Genomic DNA, 24,133 nt, shown 5'->3' with positions numbered 1-24,133 from the left:
CCTCAGGCGGTTTGGTGCATGACTTGTCTCAGATACAGCCCTCTACATCTCAATCTGAACCCGCATGGTCATCCGCCTTGGGGAAGCATTTGGACCGATTAAATAGTTTCTTAGACTCTTCTACACGTTTAGCTCCCAGAGCAAAGTGCCCTCGCCATTCTCATCCTTTGTTACTTTCTGACGGTTCATCTGGAGAGGAAGGCGTGGTAGGAGAGGATTCAGATTCTGTACAATTAGGTGACTGGGATGAAAATTCCAGAAACCAGGGGGTTCAGGATTTGGTGTTAGCGTCAGACCCTTGATCGCATGGAAGAGGATTTAGTTCTTCCCGTCCAGGGTTTATTTAAGCGCAGTAGACCTAAAACTATTTGCTTTTCTACTTACCCTGAACTTACGGAAATTGCTGAATCTGCCTGGAAACATCCAGATAAGAAGTTTTCAGTCTCTCGTAGATATGCTATGCTTGATCCTCTATAGGGACAGGATGTATCTCGCTGGGAACAGCTACCCAAGGTATATACTCCGGTGGCTAGGCTGGCACGTCATACCACCTTGCAAGTTCCAGGCGCAGCAATTCTCCAGGATTCTACTGATCGTAGATTGAAAGGGTTCCTAAAAAATATTTTTCTTGGGGCAGGCTCGTCTTTTAGACCCTTGTTTGTATCCGCGTGGGTGGCTAGAGCTATGGAGTCCTGGGCTGACCAATTAGTAGCAGGTTTACAGGATACGGAATATCTTCCTTTAGCCATTCATTTAAAAGAGGCTTCTGGTTATCTCTATGAGGCAGCCCAGAATGCGGCTTCAATTTCTTCCACGGTCTCTGCTTCAGCAGTGGCAGCTAGAAGAACGCTTTGGCTTCGTTCATGGAATGCGGACTTGGAATCTAAAAGATCTTTGGAGGCGTTACCCTTTTCAGGGTCCGTCCTATTCGGTTCTGAATTAGATGATATGATCAGTCAGACTACTGGAGGTAAAAGTACTTTCCTAGCAGTTAATTCTTCTAAACCCAGAATTCCACGGTTCAGTTCCTTTCGGCAGCCCTTTCGTGGTAGCTCAGTTTCAAGAGGACAGTCCTCCATTAGGGGTAAGCCAATCGCTCTTAGAGGTCAATCTCAGAAAGGAAGGGGTTCTTACTCTAAGAGGCGTCCATCGTCCAAGACATCAGATAAGCCTTGTAGTATGAAAAAAATAAGCCAGAATAACCAAGAAAAGTTTGGAATCCGCCATCACGCAAATTTAATATGAACTTCTGATGTAACAGCTGACATGTGTAGAGAGAGGATGATATTTAAAACTCTCAATATATTGTTTAACTAATTACATAACTTCATGCTGGGTGGGATTCCTTGCTCTAATTTCTGTGATACAACCTGATAAAGCAGAACTCTTTCTTCTTTAACTTCACTGCTGGGCTAGGTGTTCCCTTCCCTATTGTCTCTGACTGTGCTGTGCTTCTGTAGACATTCAGCAGGGGAACTCTGGTTGAACAGCTGCTGTACTTTGTATCACTTAGAAACCTGATTTAGGATGCAAAGTATACATATGCTGAGTTGGAGGAAGACAATACAACACATTTTCAAAGTGAAAGATACAATCAAGAATCAATCCTCAAGATACAACAACATTAAGATGAAATGAAACATTCCAAAATCATTTTTCTGATACTGATCAGACTTTTTTTTTTAAAGTGTTTGTTTTACTGCTCCATGGAGACCTTTTAATTAATCATAAGTCACAACTACCTAAAAATATAAATGAATACATTTATTTAAAACATACTTGTAAGTTTTTGTTTAAACCTCATGCTTTACCAAGCATGAATATTATTTTTTCTTCTCAAATCACTTAGCATATGCGTATCTATCATATTTGTTACTACATCCTGTCTGGTTTAGTAATTTTCTCAAGTTGACTTAACACATACACGTCAAATATCTCTTTTATAGGAAAGGGTATTTTTGTTTTGCATATCAATGAGCTCCATTTGTACACATCTTCTGTGACCATAATTGTGAAACATTATCAAGGTAGGTGGCCCTGCAGGGAATTCTACCACACTGGTGACTTTCTGTCCCATCATCATCATCATCATCATCATCATCATCATCATTTATTTATATAGCACCACTGATTCATCAGGGCTGTACAGAGAACTCATTCACATCAGCACCTGCCCCATTGGAGCTTACAGTCTAAACTCTCATAACATACACACACACAGAGAGAAAGAGAGAGAGAGATTAGGGTCAATTTTGATAGCAGCCAATTAATCTACTAGTATGTTTTTAGAGTGTGGGAGGAAACCGGAGCACCTGGAGGAAACCCACGCAAACACAGAAAGAACATACAAACTCCACACAGATAAGGCCATGATCAGGAATTAAACTCATGACCCCAGCGCTGTGAGGCAGAAGTGCTAACCACTTAACCACCGTGCTATCCCATAACTATATTGTATCTTTATATAGTATGCCGAGTATAATAACCCTGCAGTTTTCTTATAAAATTATGCAGAACCCTAAGGTCTCATCAGGCTGTAGGATTTATGATGATAAGTAACAATTTACACTTCTCCTAGGTCACTCAGGGGTCTATGCATCAATAAAAGGCGGTGCAACTAAATCGCAGTGATGAATATTTAAGCACCGCTGGGATGCATCATGCCAGCAGTGCTTAAGTTTTTTTCCTTTTTACCAGCAGCTTAGCGCTGCCGGTGAAAGGAGGATGTGCTTTGAACATAGCACTTCCACTGTAACGGATTCTGCGAAGCCAGAGAGGCTTCAGCAGGATCCCATAGGAAAAGAAAGGTAACGCCATCCTGACATGGAGTTACCTGTTTATACAATGCAAAGCTTATCAAAGCCTCATGCATTGCAGAACATCGCAGTCCCCATATTAATTCATGGGGACTGCGATGCTGAACGGTATTTGCCTAAACAGATAATTTCTGTGAAATCTCCTCTGTTAGGCAGTTAATACATAGCAACTAAACTTAAATAATGCGGGAAGTGCTTGATTAGCTTGATGCATAGACTCCTCAATCTCTTATCTAATCCCAGTAGGATTAGTTTATGATTTTCTCTGATGAGTATTATAAGCAATCACACAGTCTTTCATACTAGTTTAGACTACGTCTGATCCCATGCGATCAGCTCATTAATTACCTGGCCACTTTCACCTGTGTTGCAATCTGGTGATTGCATCGCAGGTGAAACATTTCACATTCAAGACACTGAAATAGAACCTGCAGACCCTTATGGATGCTCACACATGTTAGGGAATGTTTGTGGGAACCTCAATCAGTAAGGTGAGGCACAAGGTTCAGTCTGAGGTTTGGGTTTAATCAAATGAAAAGATCATGACTCCATAGACATCCGTCTACGCTGCTGGTCGTGAGAGCATACACCCTGCAGAATCCATCGTTGACCAAGTTTCTTAGTCTATAAAATCAAACCAAACGATACAATGTGTTTTTGAATAATAATCCTTGATCATTGGGGTGTACACACTAATGCGATATTGGACCAACCGGTAGTTTATTGTGTGATTGACCCGCTAATCGGCTGAAAACCCTGTAGTGTGTACCCAGCCTATGAAGACATCTGTTCAGACCATGTCAGCTTTTGACCCCTTCCTTCTGAATTCTGAAGAGCACAGAAGTGGACACACTTATTTAACTCACTAAAATATAAGTACAGGGTGATTCGAAAGTCGCAGTACACCCTTTTATTTCAAAAACTCTACAGGAATTGGGCGATTGGCCGATTTCAAGATGGCGCCCATGTTTGGTACATACCGTAAAAGATAGACCACGTCACCCATACCTTACTGGAGTATTCAGGTTTCCCAATTTCCTGTAGAGTTTTTGAAATAAAAGGGTGTACTGCAACTTTTGAATCACCCTGTATACTGTATTGCTTAACTGATACAATATTAACCATACACAGTCAATATTGTGCCAATCAGGTTGGCTCCACATGAAAATGTTTGTGGTCATTTTTGTAAGGGAATTGTTCAGAGACAGATGCTGCATTCGACAACACTATGACGTGACGTGTATATATATATATAAATATATATAACGTGTAATATCTAAAAGTTTTAAAAACCCCAGTACAGTTTATCAATCAAACACCATTGTTTTCCTTTTTTACCACTAAGAAACTCAACAAGTTTTATTGACGGTTATTTTAGTTACATTATATGACATATACAAAAGTCTTTGATGATTTTATTTGCAATTAAATAACACACATTAGTTCAGGTGCCAACAATTAATAAAAACAACACAAAAATATGAAACTTTTATATTTCACAAGTCAAACAGACTGTGTTATAAATATTATCTTTAATACTGATGAAAATATTTGGTTCCATTATATTTAAGCACCTTTCCATTGGAAAGTTTCTGCCATTTAAAACGGCACAATTGAATAAAGTAGCTTTAGTCTGTTACATAAAAAGTTACTAAGCAGGAGTCCAGGCTTGTAACCAAATGTCTAACTTCAGGTCACTCTGCACTCCACTTGGCTGCAAGCCAGAAATGACAAATTCCACGTGGGACTCTTGGGGGGTTTGTGCTTACAGTTCCACTCACAATATATTTCCCAAAATCTGTCACAGAGAAGTGTAGCTCAGCGATGGTCTTCTGCATTCCAGCCACTGAAGAACCTCTCTGAAATTAGAACTTCTCATCACTTCACCGTCCATCCATAACTTCCAAAATATCACTTGACATCCTTCATTAAATTACACTTTTATTATCAAAGAAACACTATTTCATACATAAATATGTTCTTGATACAACAGAAGATGTGGTAGAACTTGTCAAGAGATGATCATTTGATCCACCTCTATTAATGTGCCTTATCTACTGGTCCTCTAGTCAACGGTTAGTCCTTCGTCTTCCATTTAGAAGTCATCAAGCCTTTAAACCTTACTATAATAAGTTACAAATTCTTTCTTGGGTATATTTAGGTTATTAAACTGGTGATTTTCTTTAATACATCCATTCCCATTGTGGTGGTCATAGGCATTCAAGTTGAGAGGGGGCTTACATTTATGCCAGTTCTTTAGAAGCGTGTTCATCGTCCCTTGACTGGTGACCCCAAGGAGTTTGTCACTTTCTTCTTGCTCTGCTGCTTTCTCTAAAATATGGGGATGCTCCATGTCCATGTCTTTGTTGATGGTCTCGAAGAATTGTTGAATGCACAGTTTTGCAAAGCTTTTTGCGTGCTCAGTGCAGGTCTCGTCAAACAGCTTGCGTTCTATGTCAATATAGTGGGACCAGTATTTGCTTTTCAAAAAGGCTGCTTGTGTAAAGCAGGGTCGGATGGCTCTGACAAGAAATGCTAGGAAAGTTATGATTAAGACAAAGGTCCAGCCAAATGCCTAGAAGAAAGAAAAAAATTACAGGTTAGATTCCAAACTTTTTCAGTTCAAGGCACCTAAGGGTCTCCAAAAGTTATAATTTTGGGGTAAAAAAACACTTTATATTTTCCAACCCTTTCCTCTCATAGTAAAAATAAAGGGTATAGGGGCATTAGCACAGGGCTGGACTAAAAGATTACTAGTTGGTTAGGGAACCTTGATTAAAAAAAAGTTACATATTTAGAGTTCTATTAGGGGAGACCATATACACAAACATTAAATATGAACCAGAATAGTAAAACAGAAAAAATAAGATGGAAAGCGACAGAAATGATGTAGGTAGATGTACTAAAACTTCTAATAAGGAAAAATGTAGGTGTAGGTGCCCATAGCAACCAATCAGATAAAAGTTATTATTTATCTAGTACATTCTAGAAATTGATAGCTAGAATCTGATTGGTTGCTATGGGCAACATCTCCACTTTTTTTTCTTTCTAAAGGTTTTAGTATATCTACCCTTACATGAGTAAGAAATTGGTCAGGAAACACATGAATATAAGAAAGGGAGAGCAAAGAGGAATAGGAAGAGTAAATGTAAAAAAAAGCTATATGAAGCAGTACTCATGGAGAGGACGGAATTGAAGCAGTAAAAGAGCAGGTGTGCATGCAGGGCGGCTTTCCAGTTCCCTGGAAACACCCCCCATCCATGGATGATGAAAAAGCATGTATTATCATGCAAAACACTTGCCCTGTGTACAGCATCGCGGACGCTTATCCGACAGCGTCGCAGGTGCTGTATATTCCAGCACTGCCAAAATGGAGCTCATGCGCATTCGCAGCAGCTCCTCCAAGGAACAGACAGCCAGTGCTGCGCCGGCTGTTAGATGAGGTGAGATTGTGTGATGCGCGGGGAGTGTGTGATGCAGGTTGGGGGGCGGGTGTGATGCTTTAGTGTGATGCAGGGCAGGGAAAGAATGTGATGTGGGGGGAAGGGTGATGCAAGGGGGGGGGGGTGTGTGAAGCAGGGGCACAGAGTGGCATGAGGGGCACAGTGTATATATAATGTATATACATATTGTGTACAATCTTTATTGAAATTTCTCTTATGGCACTGAGATTATATATACACACACATATATACATATAGACACACACACACACACACACACACACACAAACACATATACATATATATATATACACGCACACACATATATACATTGTGACGAACTATAGTATATCTAATGACTGATTGTTATGTTCTGTTGAATCTATGTATAACACTGTGAATATTTTATGTAACCTTCCAAAGTGTATTTTGTTAACTGACTTGAGTCTGACCTAGGCAAGTGTCAATGGTCTTTTAAAAGTAGCCAGGCCCAGAGACAGATCTGGGAGTAGTTTGTGTTTGAAGAGGAGTTGGACAGAAAAAGCAGAGGTAAGGGATTCTCTGAGGTATCCAAACATATATCTAAGTGATAGATAATTTACTTCGGAAAGCTCTGTGACATTTGGGAGATCAATCTGTCTTTATTGGCAAATTAAATTCCTAAGGTGAAGAGCCAACAAGAAGTGGTTTAAAAATCCCTTGTTTCAGACATCAGATTGTCCATTTCTTTGAGGAGGGTCTACCACAACTGAAATGTGCCATTCTTCTCAATGTGTACACTTCACACGCCAATTCCTGAACTTGTAAGTAAGGATTCTGGTTTTATTTTCTGAAACTCATTTGTGCAACCTATTATATGTCTGTTTATTACCTTTTTGTAAATAAGCCTTGGAAACATTTTTCAGATTAAACATATTTTATCTAGCATTCTCTCCGTGATTCTTTGTGAACGTACGAAGTCCAAGGAGACTCATGCTACATATGTATGTGATCTAAGTGTGAAACATTAATAAGTGGTTCTGGTGAACATAAAAACACCATAATAAATCCTTCATGGTGGCATTAAAGGTGTATTCATTGTTAATTAACTAAAGTAACACCAGTCACAACCAGCTGTTCAGATTGTTGTATCTGAGACAGGCTGGACGTTCGTGACATACATATACACACACACACATACACACATACATACACACACACACACACATATATATATATATATATATATATATATATACACACACAAATATACACATATATATATATGTATATATGGGCCTATATATGTAAATTCATATACAGTCACACACACACACACACACAAGTACACATTCAAAGCTACCTCTTTGTATTTGAAAAAAATTCGGAAACCCCCCTTTAAAACTCCTGAAGCTCCTAGATGGAATAGGAAAGAATAGACTAATGTTTTCCTACAGATTTTTAGCATTAGTTGTTCAAATGTTGTAAATACCATAAAAGCTTTTTTTTACACTTATCTTTTCACAATTTGACACTAGATATTAAGATTTTGTACTCAATTCTCCAATGCTTATGTTTTACACAAAACATTTCTGTCCTTTTCTTGTGCAGAATATCTAAGTAAGGTAAATAATGCCACCCAGGGCTAGACATGTCCTTCTTCTGATAAGACTTTAAGGGATCTGTATCCAATTTTTTTAAAAGCTACAATATATAAAATGTGTTTGAAATGATTTACAGTTCTAAAATTGATGAAGACAGGTTTTTAAATAAAGTATATATTTTTTAATAAATGAGTGTAATGCCTTACCTGAGAGATACAGCGTAAGTATCTGGATGCCACTTCTTGTGGTATTATATAATGCCCATCATAGATGTCTTTACAAGGTATCCTGGCAAGAATTCTTTTAATTTCCTTTTCGGACAAGTTTACACCAGTCATGTTTCCCAGTTTATCTACAGGTACTGATGTGCTAAAAGCACATATGAAGCACTCACCATGCAATAATGTCACTGATATCCATACAGCTGGTGCGATTAATGCACGCTGCGTCATTGAGCAGAACATATAGCGCAAGACAGCTGAGTCCTTCTGTCTCATACCCGTTGGTCTCTTCCATTCCTCTGCCAGCATCGAAACGTTATTGTTCATTACAAACCCCAGTAAAAATAATACAATAGGTGGTACGCACAGAACACCCATGGCATAAGAGAGATTGTAGCTTGGAAGACAGGGGCAATTAAAATCAAATGTTGTATACAGTTGGGCGCTGGCCAGTGCCATAATACCACATATTCCATTCATAAAAGATTCCTGGTTGGCCTGCAGAAATTGGAAGATCATACGAAACTTATCCATTTTTAGGCTTTTCTATTTCTTCAGCAAACAAAAAAATATAACGTTTTTCTAGCTTTTTCTTGGATTTAAAACGTAGGTATCGAAAATATAATTCTTGCAGTAGAATCGATTATTTAGGACTCTAGTTTTCCTGCTTCAACCCCTTCTGTGGGTCCTTCTGTTATTTTCAGATTTTGCTAGGTGCTATTTTGTTTGTGCAGTTCATTGATGTTTCATTCAAAAATAAATCTGTGGTTGTACTGAATCAAATTGTTTTTTTTTTGTCTATTGTGCAGTCCCAGGTACAATCTCTGCTTTTCTCTGAAAACTACTAGGTGAAAAGCTGTTTGCAAATGCTTCTGTGCTGTGCTCACTCCCACAATAACCACAGAAAGAGGCCAGACCTTCCACACACCTATGCAAAAATATATCTAGATGAAACTAGCTGACAGTCATCTTGTGTGTTCAGGGAGCAGAATCTTGGCTAGGGCAACCTTGCTCAAATACTTCGGGCCTGATTCATTTAGGAAAGTAAAGCAAAAAAATGAGTAACTTTACACCTGGGCAAAACCATGTTGCATTGGAGGGGGAGCTAAATATAAAATGTTGGGACAGATTTATAGTTGGGGAAGGGTATGTTCAAGATCAACTTTATATTTCAATGTAAAAATAAAACTATCAAGTATTTGTGTGCTACATGAAATAACAGCCAGTATTTAACTTATGTGCAAAATAATAAACTTATTTGCACCCCTTGCATTGTAACATGGTTTTGTCCAGGAGAAAATGTTTTTTGCCTTTCTTTCCTTAATGAATCAAACTCTTCATTTACATGGAATTTATATGTAAATTAAATAGTAGATGTAAATTAAATAGTAAAATGTAGATGTGTTTAAACCTGAACTAAGCAAAGGGGACATATGTTTTGTTCTTTTTTTGATTCTCTTAGAAAAAATTACATTTGTACTTGTATCGAAAAAACTTAAATGTTTCTTATTAATTATTGTAATAAAACTGAATAAAAAAATAATAATGTAATTATCACTGACAACTTGACATCTTTAAAATAACTTTGTGGCTCTTTAGATAGAAATACAGAATATGTATATTAACACTGTCCCACAGAATTAAAAGTCTATAGACAAAATGCCACAGATTTTCCTCAGTGTAGATGTGGTAAACATAAAGTCCCCCCTGACCTGATTCATTAAGGAAAGTTAAGTAAAAAAATTGAGTAAGAAGTCTCCTGGACAAAACCATGTAACAATGCAAGGGGTGCAAATTATTTTTCTATTGTGCACATAAGTTAAATACTATCTGTTTTTTATGTAGCACAAAAAATATCAACTTTAAATTTCAGTGTACAAATAAGCTATCAAGTATTTGTGTGCTACATGAAAAAACAGTATTTAACTTATGTGCAAAATAGAAAACTAATTTGCACCCCTTGCATTGTAACACGGTTTTGTCCAGGAGACTACTTACTCAATATTATTACTTAACTTCCCATAATGAATCAGGCCCCCTCTGTTTAATTAGCTAATACAGCTATGAATGAAGTCCGGCTTTAGACTAGCCGCTCCTGCGGGAAAGAGATTTAGCTCCACTATTATGTCTCTCAACGGAACAGTGATTAAAATAAACTTTGCCGAAGTACTTAAGTCATGGCATTCTTCAAATGCTGCAACAAAGTATTAAACTGCAATAACAGTTCATAATACAGTGGGCCTGAGTCATTAATGAGAGCAAAGCATAAAAAAGGAGTAACTTTGCACCTGGGCAAAACCATGTTGTATTGGAGGGGGAGATAAATTTAAAATGTAGGGACAGATTTATAGCTGGGGTAGGGCATTTCCTAAATCAACTTTAAATTTCAGTGTAAAAAAAAAAAAAAAAAAAGCTATCAAGTATTTGTGTGCTAGACGTAAAAACAGCCAGTATTTAACTTATGTGCAAAATAATAAACTAATTTGCACCCGTTGCATTGTACACTTTGTCCTAGCGAACATTTAGTCCTTTTTTTTGCCTTAATGACTCAGAGAGTACTGACCAAGTAAGCCAAGCTGTCTTAGCGAAATGCTTTTCCTTAACACATTTCTGTGCATATATAAGCATAAGTATAAGCAAGTCATGTGCAATCCAGGAATTGGGTCTCGTACCGCGTACGACGTACCAGCCCTCCAGCAATGACTACAGATACAGCTCCTGACAAGTGCATACGCAGTTGTGTCCAGGACGAACTCACAATTACTTGACCATACATTACTGTGCCCATCCTAACACAAATAGAGGTCCAACTCTGGGTGATGCCCTCAGTATAAAATGCAATTTGACTAGTGGTCCTTAAAAGTATGCATGTTCTTGCATGTTGTTATCATGCCATGTGTCTCCACCCACGTTGTATGTAGGTAAGCTCCCTGTTGGAGAATTGGATATTTGTGAAAACTTGCGATTATATATCTACGGAGGAACAAAAAAGAGAGGTTGTCCCATCGAAATACACTGAGATGTTCCATACTATACAAAAAATGCTGAGGGTACAACTGCATACACAGAATGTCGGGGTTTGGGCAGCACATAGCTGGTACTGGGGTACACGGATGTGTTAGCACTGTTTGAATATCAAATAGCGTCTAATGAGGCACACAGAGGTGGAAGCACTGTTTGAACAGTGCATAGCGTGCAATAAGTTACACGGAGGTGTGGGCACTGGTTCAACAGTGTAGCGTGTAATGAGGTACATGGATGTGTTGTCACTGGTTGAACAGTGTAGTGTGTAATGAGGTACACAGATAAATTAGTAGATATAATAAACAAATGGATACAATGGAGCACATCACGGTGACACAGTGGGACAGAGATAGACAGCAAGTGTAGTAGACTATAGACACACAGATGACAATAGCTAGCAGGCGGGATTGGCACAACCAAATACACTGGTGCAAAGTCTAAGACCCCCCCCCCCACTGGACTTCACCAGGGATCCCTGCAAGAAGATATGGACCTTGCTCAGTGAGAAACCAGGTCGTGGCCCCGTGTAGTTGGCTCCCTCCCTGAAAGAAGCAAAGTACTTATCTGGTATGGGAGTGTTGCTGTCAGGGAGACTGGACACAGGAGTTGAAGAAACTCAAATAGATGTTGTACTTCCTAATATAGTCCTGGAGCGGGAGTATTGATGTTGGACACAATTGATACTCAGGCACCGAGGAGTACACTCAGCAGGTTCTTATAGTGTCTGCTTGATTGGTGATTCCCTGCATGTGTCATCAGTACTGGAGCTTAGTGGTAACACCCAGGGCCGTAACAAGGGTGCCGTCACCCAGGACGCAAGGCCAAGAGGGCGCAGCAGCCACCCGCTACCTGCCTCCATACCTTCAGCCCTTAAGTTCCGCTTAAGGGCTGAAGAGAGAGAGAGAGAGAGAGAGAGAGAGATATTAACTTATAAGAGTTTGATGCTTCAGCCCTTAAGCAAGTTTGCGTTCCAAATGCTGAAGTTTCTGTCAGTGGAACGCACATGCGTTCCACTGCGAGACTTAAGGGCTGAAGCACCAAACTAAGTTAATGTTAATCTCTCTCTCTCTCTCTCTGTCGTTTTTAAATCAAATTTGATTATATGAAGTAAATCACAATATATTAAAGTAACTTAAACCTACACATACTGCAGTATTTGAGTTACATTGAGCCATTATACGAATAACACAGACAATTTAGTATCACAATTCAAATTAAGTATATGTGAACCCCCCTTAAATTCATGCCCAGTACAGTTTATGTAAAATAAATATATACTTTGTCCTCTACATAAAACAACTAAAACTTATGAATTTCTTCCACACTGCTGTACAGAGAACTCATTTACATCACTCCATGCCCCATTGGGGCTTACAGTCTAAATTCCTTAACACACAGACACAGACAGTTTTGCTGTTCTTATTTGAGTATTAAGTGCATAAAATATTAGAATACTTATAGCTATATTTTTTTTGCATACTTTAAAAGGTCATTAGGGCAGAGAGCCGGTTGTTAATTTATTGGAATCCCACCACTGTGTGTATATGTGTATATATATATATATATATATATATATATATATATATATATAAAATATAAGAATTCTTTCAGTAAAGTGCTAGCCACACCCACACATTAGGTTGACCACACCCACTTGTCAAATGCCACTCCCACTTAGATGGGGGGCATCAGTGCCCTGTCTCGCCCAGGGCACTAAAATGTCTATTTACGGCACTGGTAACACCTGAGAGAGGTGCTATGTCATCTCTAGCCTGAGGATGAGCCCAGATGGATGCTATTAAGGATTCTAATTGGGAAGGCCAGTGATCTGTGGTACCAATGGGTAAGACTGCTGGTACTGACACTACTCTCTCTGGAGTCCAGGAGATATGTCTTAAATTCTGGAATCTAGACATTTTGGGAATGTAGGTATCTATGACATTTTGCTTATTTATAGAAGTGTGTGTCTTTAATGCTGTATTACACTGAATGCAGTCTGCCATTTTTTTTTTTTGCTATAGGGTATTAACAGTTCTCAGATTTGCCTCATATTCTGTGAGCCAAGAATGTCTGAGAGGCTCATGTATTAATAAACAGTTTCTGGACTTCCACAATCATCCTGCAAGGGTACATACATACCTGTAAGATGAACAGGGACGTGGCATGATGAAGCGAAATGCGTTACAAAGCCACACCCACCTTAGTGAACAGTGTAGTGGGTGTGGCTTGGTAATGCTTTTTGCTTCATCGCTGCACATCATCCTGACATCTTGCCCTAGTCACTTGAGGTGGCGAATTGCTTCATCAAGTCACTACTTCTTTTAATACCTTCCCACATTTCTCAAAAGGCAGATATGAAAAATAAATAAGTGTGATTTAATACCTTATAACCTCCTCTACGACACACATTTTGTTTTCTAGTGTTGTATAACACCATCTTTCCCCTCAGGCCCAGCTGTGACAGCATTTGTGACACAGCAATTTTAAATACATGTTTTAAGCAAATTGCTGAGAAGGTTCTGGAATTCTTGTTTATTTTCATAAACCTTATTGCGCTTTGCATGGGAATTATACATTTCCGATTCACTCTGGCAACCAGAAGAGAGCAAATAGCAATCTGTGTATACAATCTGTGTATACATGTATAACTACATTCCACGCAAACATTAGATAACAGGATTATTTAATAAAGTGTCTTTAGAGCCCATCTGGTTGAAAAATAGAATTAAGACTTTGAACCTGACAACATTTTTTCAACTGAAAATTGGAGGAGAAATGTAATATTTTTAGTATTCAATTCTATTTTTCTGGTACTATTCATTCTTTAATGTATACAATTTATACCAGTATTATATCATATTCTCTACATTAAACACACAATAAGTGATTGCCTTCCCCACTTGAATTAGCTTTAAAGAGAACAAATATTAAGGAGGTCCCCATGTTGTCTCAGTACAAGCATCGCAGAACCCCCCAGTGATAGTCTTCACCAACAGTGAAGTTTACCTTTACAAGGCAGCGCCGCTTTAAATTTAAGCTGAGAAGACGCCTATCTCCCACGAGTTGAGAAAACCGGGGTATGATACATTTACCCCCAGGACTTTATAACTGCTTAACGAAGGACTCTTTCTGGGCAGCACGTGGCTTAGTGGTTAGCACTTCTGCTTCACAGCACTGGGTCATGAGTTCAATTCCCGACCATGGCCTTATCTGTGTGGAGTTTGTATGTGGAGAACATACAAACTCACCCACCCACACACACACACTAAACAAATTATGGGAGGCAACAAGAAACTGTTCTTATAATTCCCTGTCATTGTACCCTGTACTGACTTGCTCCACAGTAATAGAAATAGCCACACTGGAAATAATGGTTTGCACCTAGCCTTAGAAGCGTAATTTGACTGCATTAAGTTGACAATAAACTACTGTGTAAGTGTTTTTAGGTAGTTGGCGAATAGGAGACTTTTATGTGCTTCAATCTATTAGAACGTGTTATTATGTAAAATTAAGAAGGGCCTCACATGTGAAAGAGTTGTCTACCACTATTGATAAATAGTCAAATATGGTGTAACGCTAATCACTGGTGTTAAAAACAAAAATGTAATGTGCTATTTAAGAAATTTAATGATTCATCAAAATAAATTATTTCTAAGCATTGAGATCTACACAGATGTGAAACACTTTAGTGACTGACAACTGTGTTAAGTTACAGTACTACTTCTGGAAGGTAGACTAGGTGTAATCCAGGATGGGAAGAATATATGTCCTGGGATTCTAATGTTTTATGCTACATTGGTCAGAAAGTTAGAACGTGTTGATTTCCATTTGATTATATTGTGAGTATATTTAGAATCGGGCATCTATGAAGTAAACATGTTTGGGTGTTCCTATCTGACCCCTGAACTGACAGCAGTAGTCACATTTTGCATTTATCTCTAAGACATGACATACTGTACAGAGAATGCAAATAGATCATGCAAATGCTCTTGTGGACGGCAGATTTCTATTAGACCTAAGGCCACAAAGAAAATAAAGCCTTTGCATAATGTCTAGGGTAGTACCTGAGTCTCTCAGATGCATGCTCCTTTGCATAAAACAGAACTATTGACAAATAAAAGCATCAGTGTATTTCACAAATGGCTAAAGTAATTGCCGTACTAAATGATTTTATTACGTTTGCCAGATTGAGAGGATAATTTTGCATCTGTGCTGCCTGTCCCTAACCTTGTATTTCATTCTGATTTTGAACCTGAGTTGTTTGCCCTGTCCTCAGGCTGTATCCACAGTTTTTCTATCAGCAGTCACCTAGTCATACTAGCCTGGGGGGCACGACTTGTGGGTTCTCCTCATCGAAGTCCATCACTATGAAGCCCCTTTTTCACATGAGTGGTACCGTAGATGCTTCTCTCATTTGCACCACCCCCCTTTCTCTGGTCTCTTAAGCTGGGTACACAGTACAGAAATTTCAACCAACTTTTTATGCCGAGCGATTTTACATGCGATCGATGTTCCGAACGCTCGGTCCATGGACTGCATACACACTAGCCTTGTTTAGGACGATAAAGGGAAGAGCGGACGTCCCTTTAGCGACTTTTTACAGCCATGTTGTTGTGAGCAATGACTGTAATTTCATACTCACTGTTGTGCATCGGTCGGAAGTTTATACACACTACACAACGGAAACGAGATTTTAACGAAAATATTAAACGGTACGACCAACCAAATGAGGCGACAATCGTCCATTTGGGCAGACTTTCGACCATCGTGTCACTGCACACACTGACCCGACTTTTAAACGAGCGGTCATATGTCGGCTGATTTAGCCAATTATTGGATGAAAACTGTGTAGTGTGTACCCAGCTTTAGGCTGTCTCAGTCTTCTTTTCTCCTCCCTCCGGCTCTGTGGGGTTTGAAGTGTAAAAGGACACATGCCGAATTGGTAACCAGTTTAGTGTTTGGTTTGACACAGGTGTAACAGTGCAGTATGAAACACTCATGTTAGAATGGAAGCAAGACCAGCTCCCAATGAATTCACACTCCTTTTATTTACTATTCCAGCACTTCACTTATTTGCAGGTAACAAATAAAGTCAGCACAGGTACATCCGGGCTCGTCTTGAGGACTGTCACTGTGCCTCTCATCCTCTACGCCGTCTGTCTCTATCACCTCTATGTCTCTCTGTTCAGGAAGACAACACAGTCCACCGGTACCTGGACTCTCATCAAAACCTGTCTCTGCTCACTTTAGGCATGTTAAACCGACAGTGTTGGAACTGGTGCACTATTAGTCCCAGTATGTCAGTTAGTACTTGGTCACTTCTTAGCTCTGCATAGCAATTACTGCGACCCAGAGACTCAAGACTATCTTGAAAGGCCTAAACTCAAATTTGACACTCAACCCGGGTTCCGGACATTAGTAGTTGAGAGAAATTGAACAGTCAGCTCAAGGGGATCTTGAACTTAAACGCATGATAACTTTCATAACTTTAAATTTAAGCTTTAAACTTTAAGGTCCTAAGTCATTAAGGAGAGCAAATCGTAAAAAAGAGTAACTTTGCAACTGGGCAAAACCATGTTGCATTGGAGGGGGAGGTAAATTAAAAAAGTGTGGACAGACTTATAGTTGGGTAGGGCATGTCTTATAGCAACTTTAAATTTCAGTGTAAAAATAAAGCTATCAAGTATTTGTGTGCTACATGAAACAACAGCCAGTATTTAACTTATGTGCAAAATAATAAAGTAATTTGCACCCCTTGCATTGTAACATGGTTTTTCCCGGAGAACATTTACTCCTTGTTTTGCCTTACTTTCTGTCACGGGCACTAGGAGTCTTTACCCAGGGATCACCAGATGGTAGGCTTACCAGAGCAATGTAGATGGTAATAGGGTACTCTGGTAGCTGGGTGATCACGGAACATGAAATGATGGCCGATGAGATGCTCAGGAAAGTCTATGACTAGCAACACTGGTAATAATGAGGTAATGATACACAAGGAACTGTATGGACAAGGACACGTGAAGGTAGTCAGTGGTCTGCGATAGCAAGTCGTACCACTGCTATAGTGAGGAGGAATGTCCAACAGAAACAAGGAGGTGATGAGAGTCAGCGGTCTGCGGGTAGCAAGTTGTACCGCTGTCTGAGTGAAGGAATGGAATCCAAGTGGAGGTATCCAGGTAGTCAGTGGTCTGCGGTAGCAAGTTGTACCACTGCTATGTGAGAGGATAATGGAACAGGTGATACCGGAAACAGGGATCAGTGGTCTGACATCAGCAAGTTGTACCACTGCATATATATGTGAGGAGGTGCACGGGGGAAGACTGCAACACAGGATATACACAGGCACCTTATACACGATCCACAGTAATATGCACAATATAGGTATATATATATGTAAATGACTGATCAGGTCTGCAATCTAGAAAGTCTCTTGAAGTAGTCCAGCACAATGATAACACAGTCAATGATGGCAATAGACTCAGCGGATAGCAGACTCCAGAGAGAACCAAACACAGTCCAGCAAGATATGCAATACACAGCACAGTCAATGAGAGGTATGCATACCGTGGTTCAGCAGTAGCAGTCAGATGGGATTGCAGCGGTACCTGAGCGGCTGGAGGCCGACTGGATAGGAAGTCCCTGGACAGGTGAGGCAGCGGTCTAGCAGGTGCAGCGCACAGGTGAGTAGACCGACAGGGACACGAATCCACAGAAGTCAGCAACACGTGGAACTGGACTCATAGGAAACCCAGGAGAATGGAGATGATCCAGCAGAGGGTAGTAGAAGAGATACAAATCCAATGCTGACAGGAGGGTAGAGGCCAGTGGAACACGTGAAGGCGTGGAGAGTGGATCAGCAGGAGATGGACGATAACGCTGACCACAGCGGCAGGACTCAGCGGCACACGGAGGTAACCAGTAGCAACCACAGGAACCAACAGCGATGGGAAACAGGAGTGCAGCGCAGGGCAGGAGCTGTAGATCACGAAGTGTAGCAGATGGTAATGAAAAGCGGCAGTCTCGAGGAAGCCACAGCAAAGATGAGATGAGAATGTAGTGCACGGAGGCAGCGGATAGTAATCAGCTGGCAGTCACGATGTTGAACACAGGCGAGTTGCAAGCAGGAGACTGTAGTGCACAGAGGCAGCGGATAGTAGTCAGCTGGCAGTCACGATGTTGAACACAGGCGAGTTGCAAGCAGGAGACTGTAGTGCACAGAGGCAGCGGATAGTAGTCAGCTGGCAGTCACGATGTTGAACACAGGCGAGTTGCAAGCCGGAGACTGTAGTGCACAGAGGCAGCGGATAGTAGTCAGCTGGCAGTCACGATGTTGAACACAGGCGAGTTGCAAGCAGGAGACTGTAGTGCACGGAGGCAGCGTATAGAAATCAGCAAACAGACTTGATGAGAAGCAGGTGAGTGAGGTAAAAGCTGGAGTGCACGGAGGCAGCGGATAGCAATGAGCAAACAGTCACATTGATATAAAATAACATAGAAGTGGTGTAGAAGACTGTAGTGCACGGAGGCAGCGGATAGGAATCAGCAAACAGTCATGATGATAAAGTTGATGGTAGAAGTGGTATGGAACCACAGTAATAGAAGTGGTTAGGAAACCACAGGAATCAGCAGCACTGAATACACAAGTAATACAGGAACACCTTCAGAGACTCATGAGGAATGAGACTCCAAGATCAGGCAACGTGGTAGTGACCACAGGTGCTTAATATAGGGAGGTTGCCTGATCTGCCAATTAAGTTAAAGGGGTATACACTGAAGTATAGAAAAGGGCTGCGCATGCGCAGACCCTCAGGATGGTGGACGGCCACGGTTCCTAAATGTCCGGGAAGAGGCACTCACGGTCCGGTGAGTGACAGTACCCCCCCTTTTAAAGGTGGGCACAGAACGCCTGGAACCGGGCTTGTCCGGATTTTTGGAGTAAAACTTCTTCAAAAGGGCAGGAGCATTAAGATCTTCAGCTTTGATCCAAGAGCGCTCCTCAGGACCAAAGCCCTTCCAATGAACGAGGAAGTGGAGGACTCCTCGCGAAATTTTTGCATCTAGTACCTCGGTAATCTCAAAATCCTCCTCCTGATGGACTTGAACTGGCTGCGGAGCTGAGGGAGGAGTTGAAAAACGGTTGATAATAAGAGGTTTGAGCAAAGATACATGGAAGGCATTAGAAATCCGAAGACTCTTAGGAAGAAGGAGTTTCACACATACTGGATTGATAACTTGAATGATCCTATATGGACCAATAAAACGAGGGGCGAATTTCATGGATGGAACCTTCAAACGAATATTTTTTGTGGATAACCAGACACGATCTCCAATTTTTAGTGGTGGAATAGCCCGCCTCTTCTTATCAGCGAAAGATTTATATTTGACAGATGTCTTCTTCAAACAGGTTCTAACCTGAGACCAGATATTTTTAAAGGTCTGACAAACAGTCTCCACCGCAGGAACTTGGGTGGGCGGGAGGGCAGGAAATTCCGGAAAAGACGGATGGTGACCGTAGACCACAAAGAATGGAGTTTTGGATGATGACTCATGGTACATGTTGTTATGGGCGAACTCAGCCCAAGGGAGTAACTCTACCCAGTTGTCTTGATTGGCTGATGAAAATATCCTTATAAAAGTCTCAAGATCTTGATTGACACGTTCGGTTTGTCCATTGGATTGTGGATGGTAAGAAGATGAGAGTGCTAATCGTATGCCCAAGGTTTTACAAAGGGCTCGCCAGAATCTGGACACGAATTGTACTCCTCTATCAGACACAATCTCAGATGGACATCCATGGATACGGAAGATCTCTTTAATGAAATGTTCAGCCAGGATAGACGAGGAAGGCAAACCAGACAGAGGGATGAAATGAGCCATCTTCGAAAATCTGTCCACTACGACCCAAATAGTGTTATGGTTCTTACTAGGTGGTAAGTCAGTAACGAAATCCATACTAATATGGGTCCATGGTTTGGACGGAATGGGTAGTGGTCGCAGCAACCCTGCTGGGGTTCTGCGGGAGGATTTGAATTGCGAACATAATTCACAGGAAGCAATGAACTCTTTGACGTCTCTCCTCATTGAAGGCCACCAGTAACTTCGAGAGAGGATCTCAAAAGTCTTGTGTTCACCGGCGTGTCCAGAAAAACGAGAGGCATGGAACCACGAAAGGATTTTCCTCCTTAGAGTAGGAGGCACGAGGGTCTTCCCAAATGGTAGCGTTTTGGTGGATGAAGCAGCCAGTGAGATACATTTGGGGTCTAGAATGGTATGGTTGGAAACCTCTTCTATATCAGAGGACGTAGCAAAGGCTCTAGATAAGGCATCAGCTTTTTTGTTCTTGGCAGCTGGTTTGAAGGTAATTATTAATTCAAAACGGGAAAAGAAAAGAGACCATCTTGCTTGACGAGGGTTCAAGCATTGGGCAGACTGGAGATATGACAAGTTCTTATGATCCGTGAAGATCGTCACCGGATGGCGAGCTCCCTCCAACAAGTATCTCCATTCCTCTAATGCGGCTTTGATAGCCAGTAATTCCTTGTCTCCGATGGTATAATTCTTCTCTGCGGGTAGGAGACCCCGAGAATAGAAGGCACAAGGGTGGAATTTTTGCTGTTCCGAGCGTTGGGAGAGAATAGCTCCTAAGCCCACATTAGAGGCATCTACTTCTAGGAAAAAAGGGAGTGTCACATCAGGCTGACGAAGGATTGGAGCCGAAGAGAAGGACTCTTTTAATGTTTGAAAGGCTTGAATAGCCTCAGTAGACCATTGCTTAGGATTAGCCCCTTTACGAGTCAGGGCCACAATAGGAGATGCAATGGAAGAAAAGTCTTGAATGAAGCGTCTATAGTAATTGGCAAAACCTAAAAAACGCTGGATGGCACGAAGAGTAGTTGGCTGGGGCCAATGTAGTACAGCATTTACTTTGTCAGGATCCATCTTCAGACCAACTCCGGAAACAATATACCCCAAGAATGGAATCTGGGGTAATTCGAATGAACATTTTTCTAATTTACAGAACAATGAATTTTTCCGTAGCCTGGAGAGGACTTCTGCCACATCTTGGTGGTGAGAAGGCAGGTCCTGTGAAAAAATCAATATGTCGTCCAGGTAGACGACGACACATACATATAATAAGTCCCGAAAAATCTCATTGATGAAGCCCTGAAAAACAGCGGGGGCATTACATAGCCCGAAAGGCATTACCAGATATTCGTAATGCCCGTCTCTGGTGTTAAACGCCGTCTTCCATTCGTCACCGGAACGGATTCTGATTAAATTGTAAGCACCACGAAGATCCAACTTAGTAAAAATACGGGCTCCCTTAATGCGGTCAAATAGCTCAGTGATCAACGGAATGGGATACCGGTTCTTGATAGTAATGGCATTGAGTCCACGAAAATCTATACAAGGGCGTAATGATCCATCCTTCTTTTTGACAAAGAAGAACCCAGCTCCAGCGGGCGAGGTGGAAGGTCGAATGAACCCACGCTGGAGGTTCTCCCGTATATATTCAGATGTAGCTTGAGTTTCAGGTAACGAGAGTGGATAGACCCGGCCTCTGGGAGGAGTCTTGCCAGGAAGAAGATCAATCGGACAATCCCAAGAACGATGAGGAGGAAGACGTTCAGACTGAGCTTTATCAAAAACATCGGTAAATGAAGCATATTGAGGAGGGAGTCCCGGTGAAATAGCTGAAATGGAAGCTTGCTGTACCTTGAGAGGAATGACTTGGGAAAGGCAATGATGGTGACATTCAGGCCCCCAAGACGTGACTTGAGGGGTGCGCCAGTCAATCTGGGGAGAGTGACACTGAAGCCATGGAAGGCCTAGGACAATCGGACTTGTCGTAACAGGAAGAATTAAAAACGATATCTCTTCATGATGCAGAGCACCAATCTGAAGGGTTACTGGAGACGTACTCTGGGTGATGAGACCGTTGATGAGACGTGATCCATCGATAGCCGTCACAGTAATGGGAGTTTTTAAGGTAATCATTGGTAGAGACCATTGATTAACTAACGATTTGGAAATAAAATTTCCTGCTGCTCCGGAATCAATCAATGCCTGTGACTCAAAGGTCTTGGTAGCAAAGGAAATAGTCACATCAAAAGCGCAGACTTTAGATTTCATAGACGATGGAGAGGACTCCAGGGACCCTAACTTCACCTCTCCAGAACTAGTTAGGGCCTGGCATTTCCCGATCTCTTAGGGCAGGAGCTGAGGACATGAGTGGAATCAGCACAATAGATACAGAGTCTATTCTTGACTCTTCGTTTCCTCTCCTCAGAAGATAACTTGGAACGTCCAATCTCCATGGGAATCACAGCGGGTGACACTGGACGAAATTGAGGGTTAGAGCGAAAAGGTGCTTTAGCAGAAGTCGTTTTCTCAGCCTCTCTTTCACGAAATCTCATATCAACACGATGGCATAGAGAGATCAAATCTTCAAGTGACGAAGGAAGCTCTTGGGTAGTCAGTGCATCTTTAATTTTATCGGAAAGCCCCTGCCAGAAGGCGGCAACTAGGGCTTCAGTGTTCCACTGAAGTTCAGAGGCTAAGATCCTAAATTGAATGACGTACTGGCCTACAGTATGAGATCCTTGTCGCAGACGGAGGATGCTGGAAGCAGCGGAGGTCACACGACCTGGTTCATCGAACACACTTCGGAATGTAGAAATGAATTTGGCACTATCTTGTAATATTGGATCGTTCCTCTCCCACAGAGGGGAGGCCCAAGCCAGGGCTTGTCCTGAAAACAAAGAGATAAGATAGGCCACTCTGGAACGATGGGTAGAAAAATTTTGAGGTTGGAGCTCAAAATGAACTGAACATTGGTTAAGGAAACCCCTACAAGTTTTGGGGTCTCCATCGTACTTTGACGGAGTAGGCAGGTGAAGCGTGGAAGCTATAGACACCTGGGATGGCAATGGGGAAACGGAGGAAAGCACAGGAGCTTCAGTAGTAGCTGTCACAGTCTGTCCAGATGTTCCTTGGGAGGTTAATGACTGATAACACTGAAGTAACAGCTGTTGGCGGGCATCCTGTTGCTCCACACGGCTAACCAGATGTTGCAGCATCTCTTTGGCGGTAGGTTCCACATCTGGGTCTGTCATGGCCTGATCTTACTGTCACGGGCACTAGGAGTCTTTACCCAGGGATCACCAGATGGTAGGCTTACCAGAGCAATGTAGATGGTAATAGGGTACTCTGGTAGCTGGGTGATCACGGAACATGAAATGATGGCCGATGAGATGCTCAGGAAAGTCTATGACTAGCAACACTGGTAATAATGAGGTAATGATACACAAGGAACTGTATGGACAAGGACACGTGAAGGTAGTCAGTGGTCTGCGATAGCAAGTCGTACCACTGCTATAGTGAGGAGGAATGTCCAACAGAAACAAGGAGGTGATGAGAGTCAGCGGTCTGCGGGTAGCAAGTTGTACCGCTGTCTGAGTGAAGGAATGGAATCCAAGTGGAGGTATCCAGGTAGTCAGTGGTCTGCGGTAGCAAGTTGTACCACTGCTATGTGAGAGGATAATGGAACAGGTGATACCGGAAACAGGGATCAGTGGTCTGACATCAGCAAGTTGTACCACTGCATATATATGTGAGGAGGTGCACGGGGGAAGACTGCAACACAGGATATACACAGGCACCTTATACACGATCCACAGTAATATGCACAATATAGGTATATATATATGTAAATGACTGATCAGGTCTGCAATCTAGAAAGTCTCTTGAAGTAGTCCAGCACAATGATAACACAGTCAATGATGGCAATAGACTCAGCGGATAGCAGACTCCAGAGAGAACCAAACACAGTCCAGCAAGATATGCAATACACAGCACAGTCAATGAGAGGTATGCATACCGTGGTTCAGCAGTAGCAGTCAGATGGGATTGCAGCGGTACCTGAGCGGCTGGAGGCCGACTGGATAGGAAGTCCCTGGACAGGTGAGGCAGCGGTCTAGCAGGTGCAGCGCACAGGTGAGTAGACCGACAGGGACACGAATCCACAGAAGTCAGCAACACGTGGA

At 41.5% G+C, this 24,133-nt stretch overlaps 1 protein-coding gene across 1 annotated transcript; it reads right to left on the bottom strand.

The window, feature by feature from the left end:
* Positions 1-776: 776 nt before the first annotated feature.
* On the bottom strand, positions 777-8,597 carry CALHM1 (calcium homeostasis modulator 1). The gene is made up of 3 exons (XM_075178260.1): positions 8,049-8,597; positions 4,941-5,391; positions 777-934 (listed from the first exon to the last, which is right to left on the bottom strand). Exons 1-3 carry the CDS (start codon positions 8,595-8,597, stop codon positions 777-779), a joined length of 1,158 nt encoding a protein of 385 aa, XP_075034361.1.
* Between the last annotated feature and the right edge of the window lie 15,536 nt (positions 8,598-24,133).

The sequence above is a fragment of the Mixophyes fleayi genome, chromosome 6 (assembly GCF_038048845.1).
Source record: "Mixophyes fleayi isolate aMixFle1 chromosome 6, aMixFle1.hap1, whole genome shotgun sequence".
In the NCBI taxonomy this organism is placed as follows: domain Eukaryota; kingdom Metazoa; phylum Chordata; class Amphibia; order Anura; family Limnodynastidae; genus Mixophyes; species Mixophyes fleayi.
This window is presented reverse-complemented; position numbering and strand designations above follow the sequence as displayed.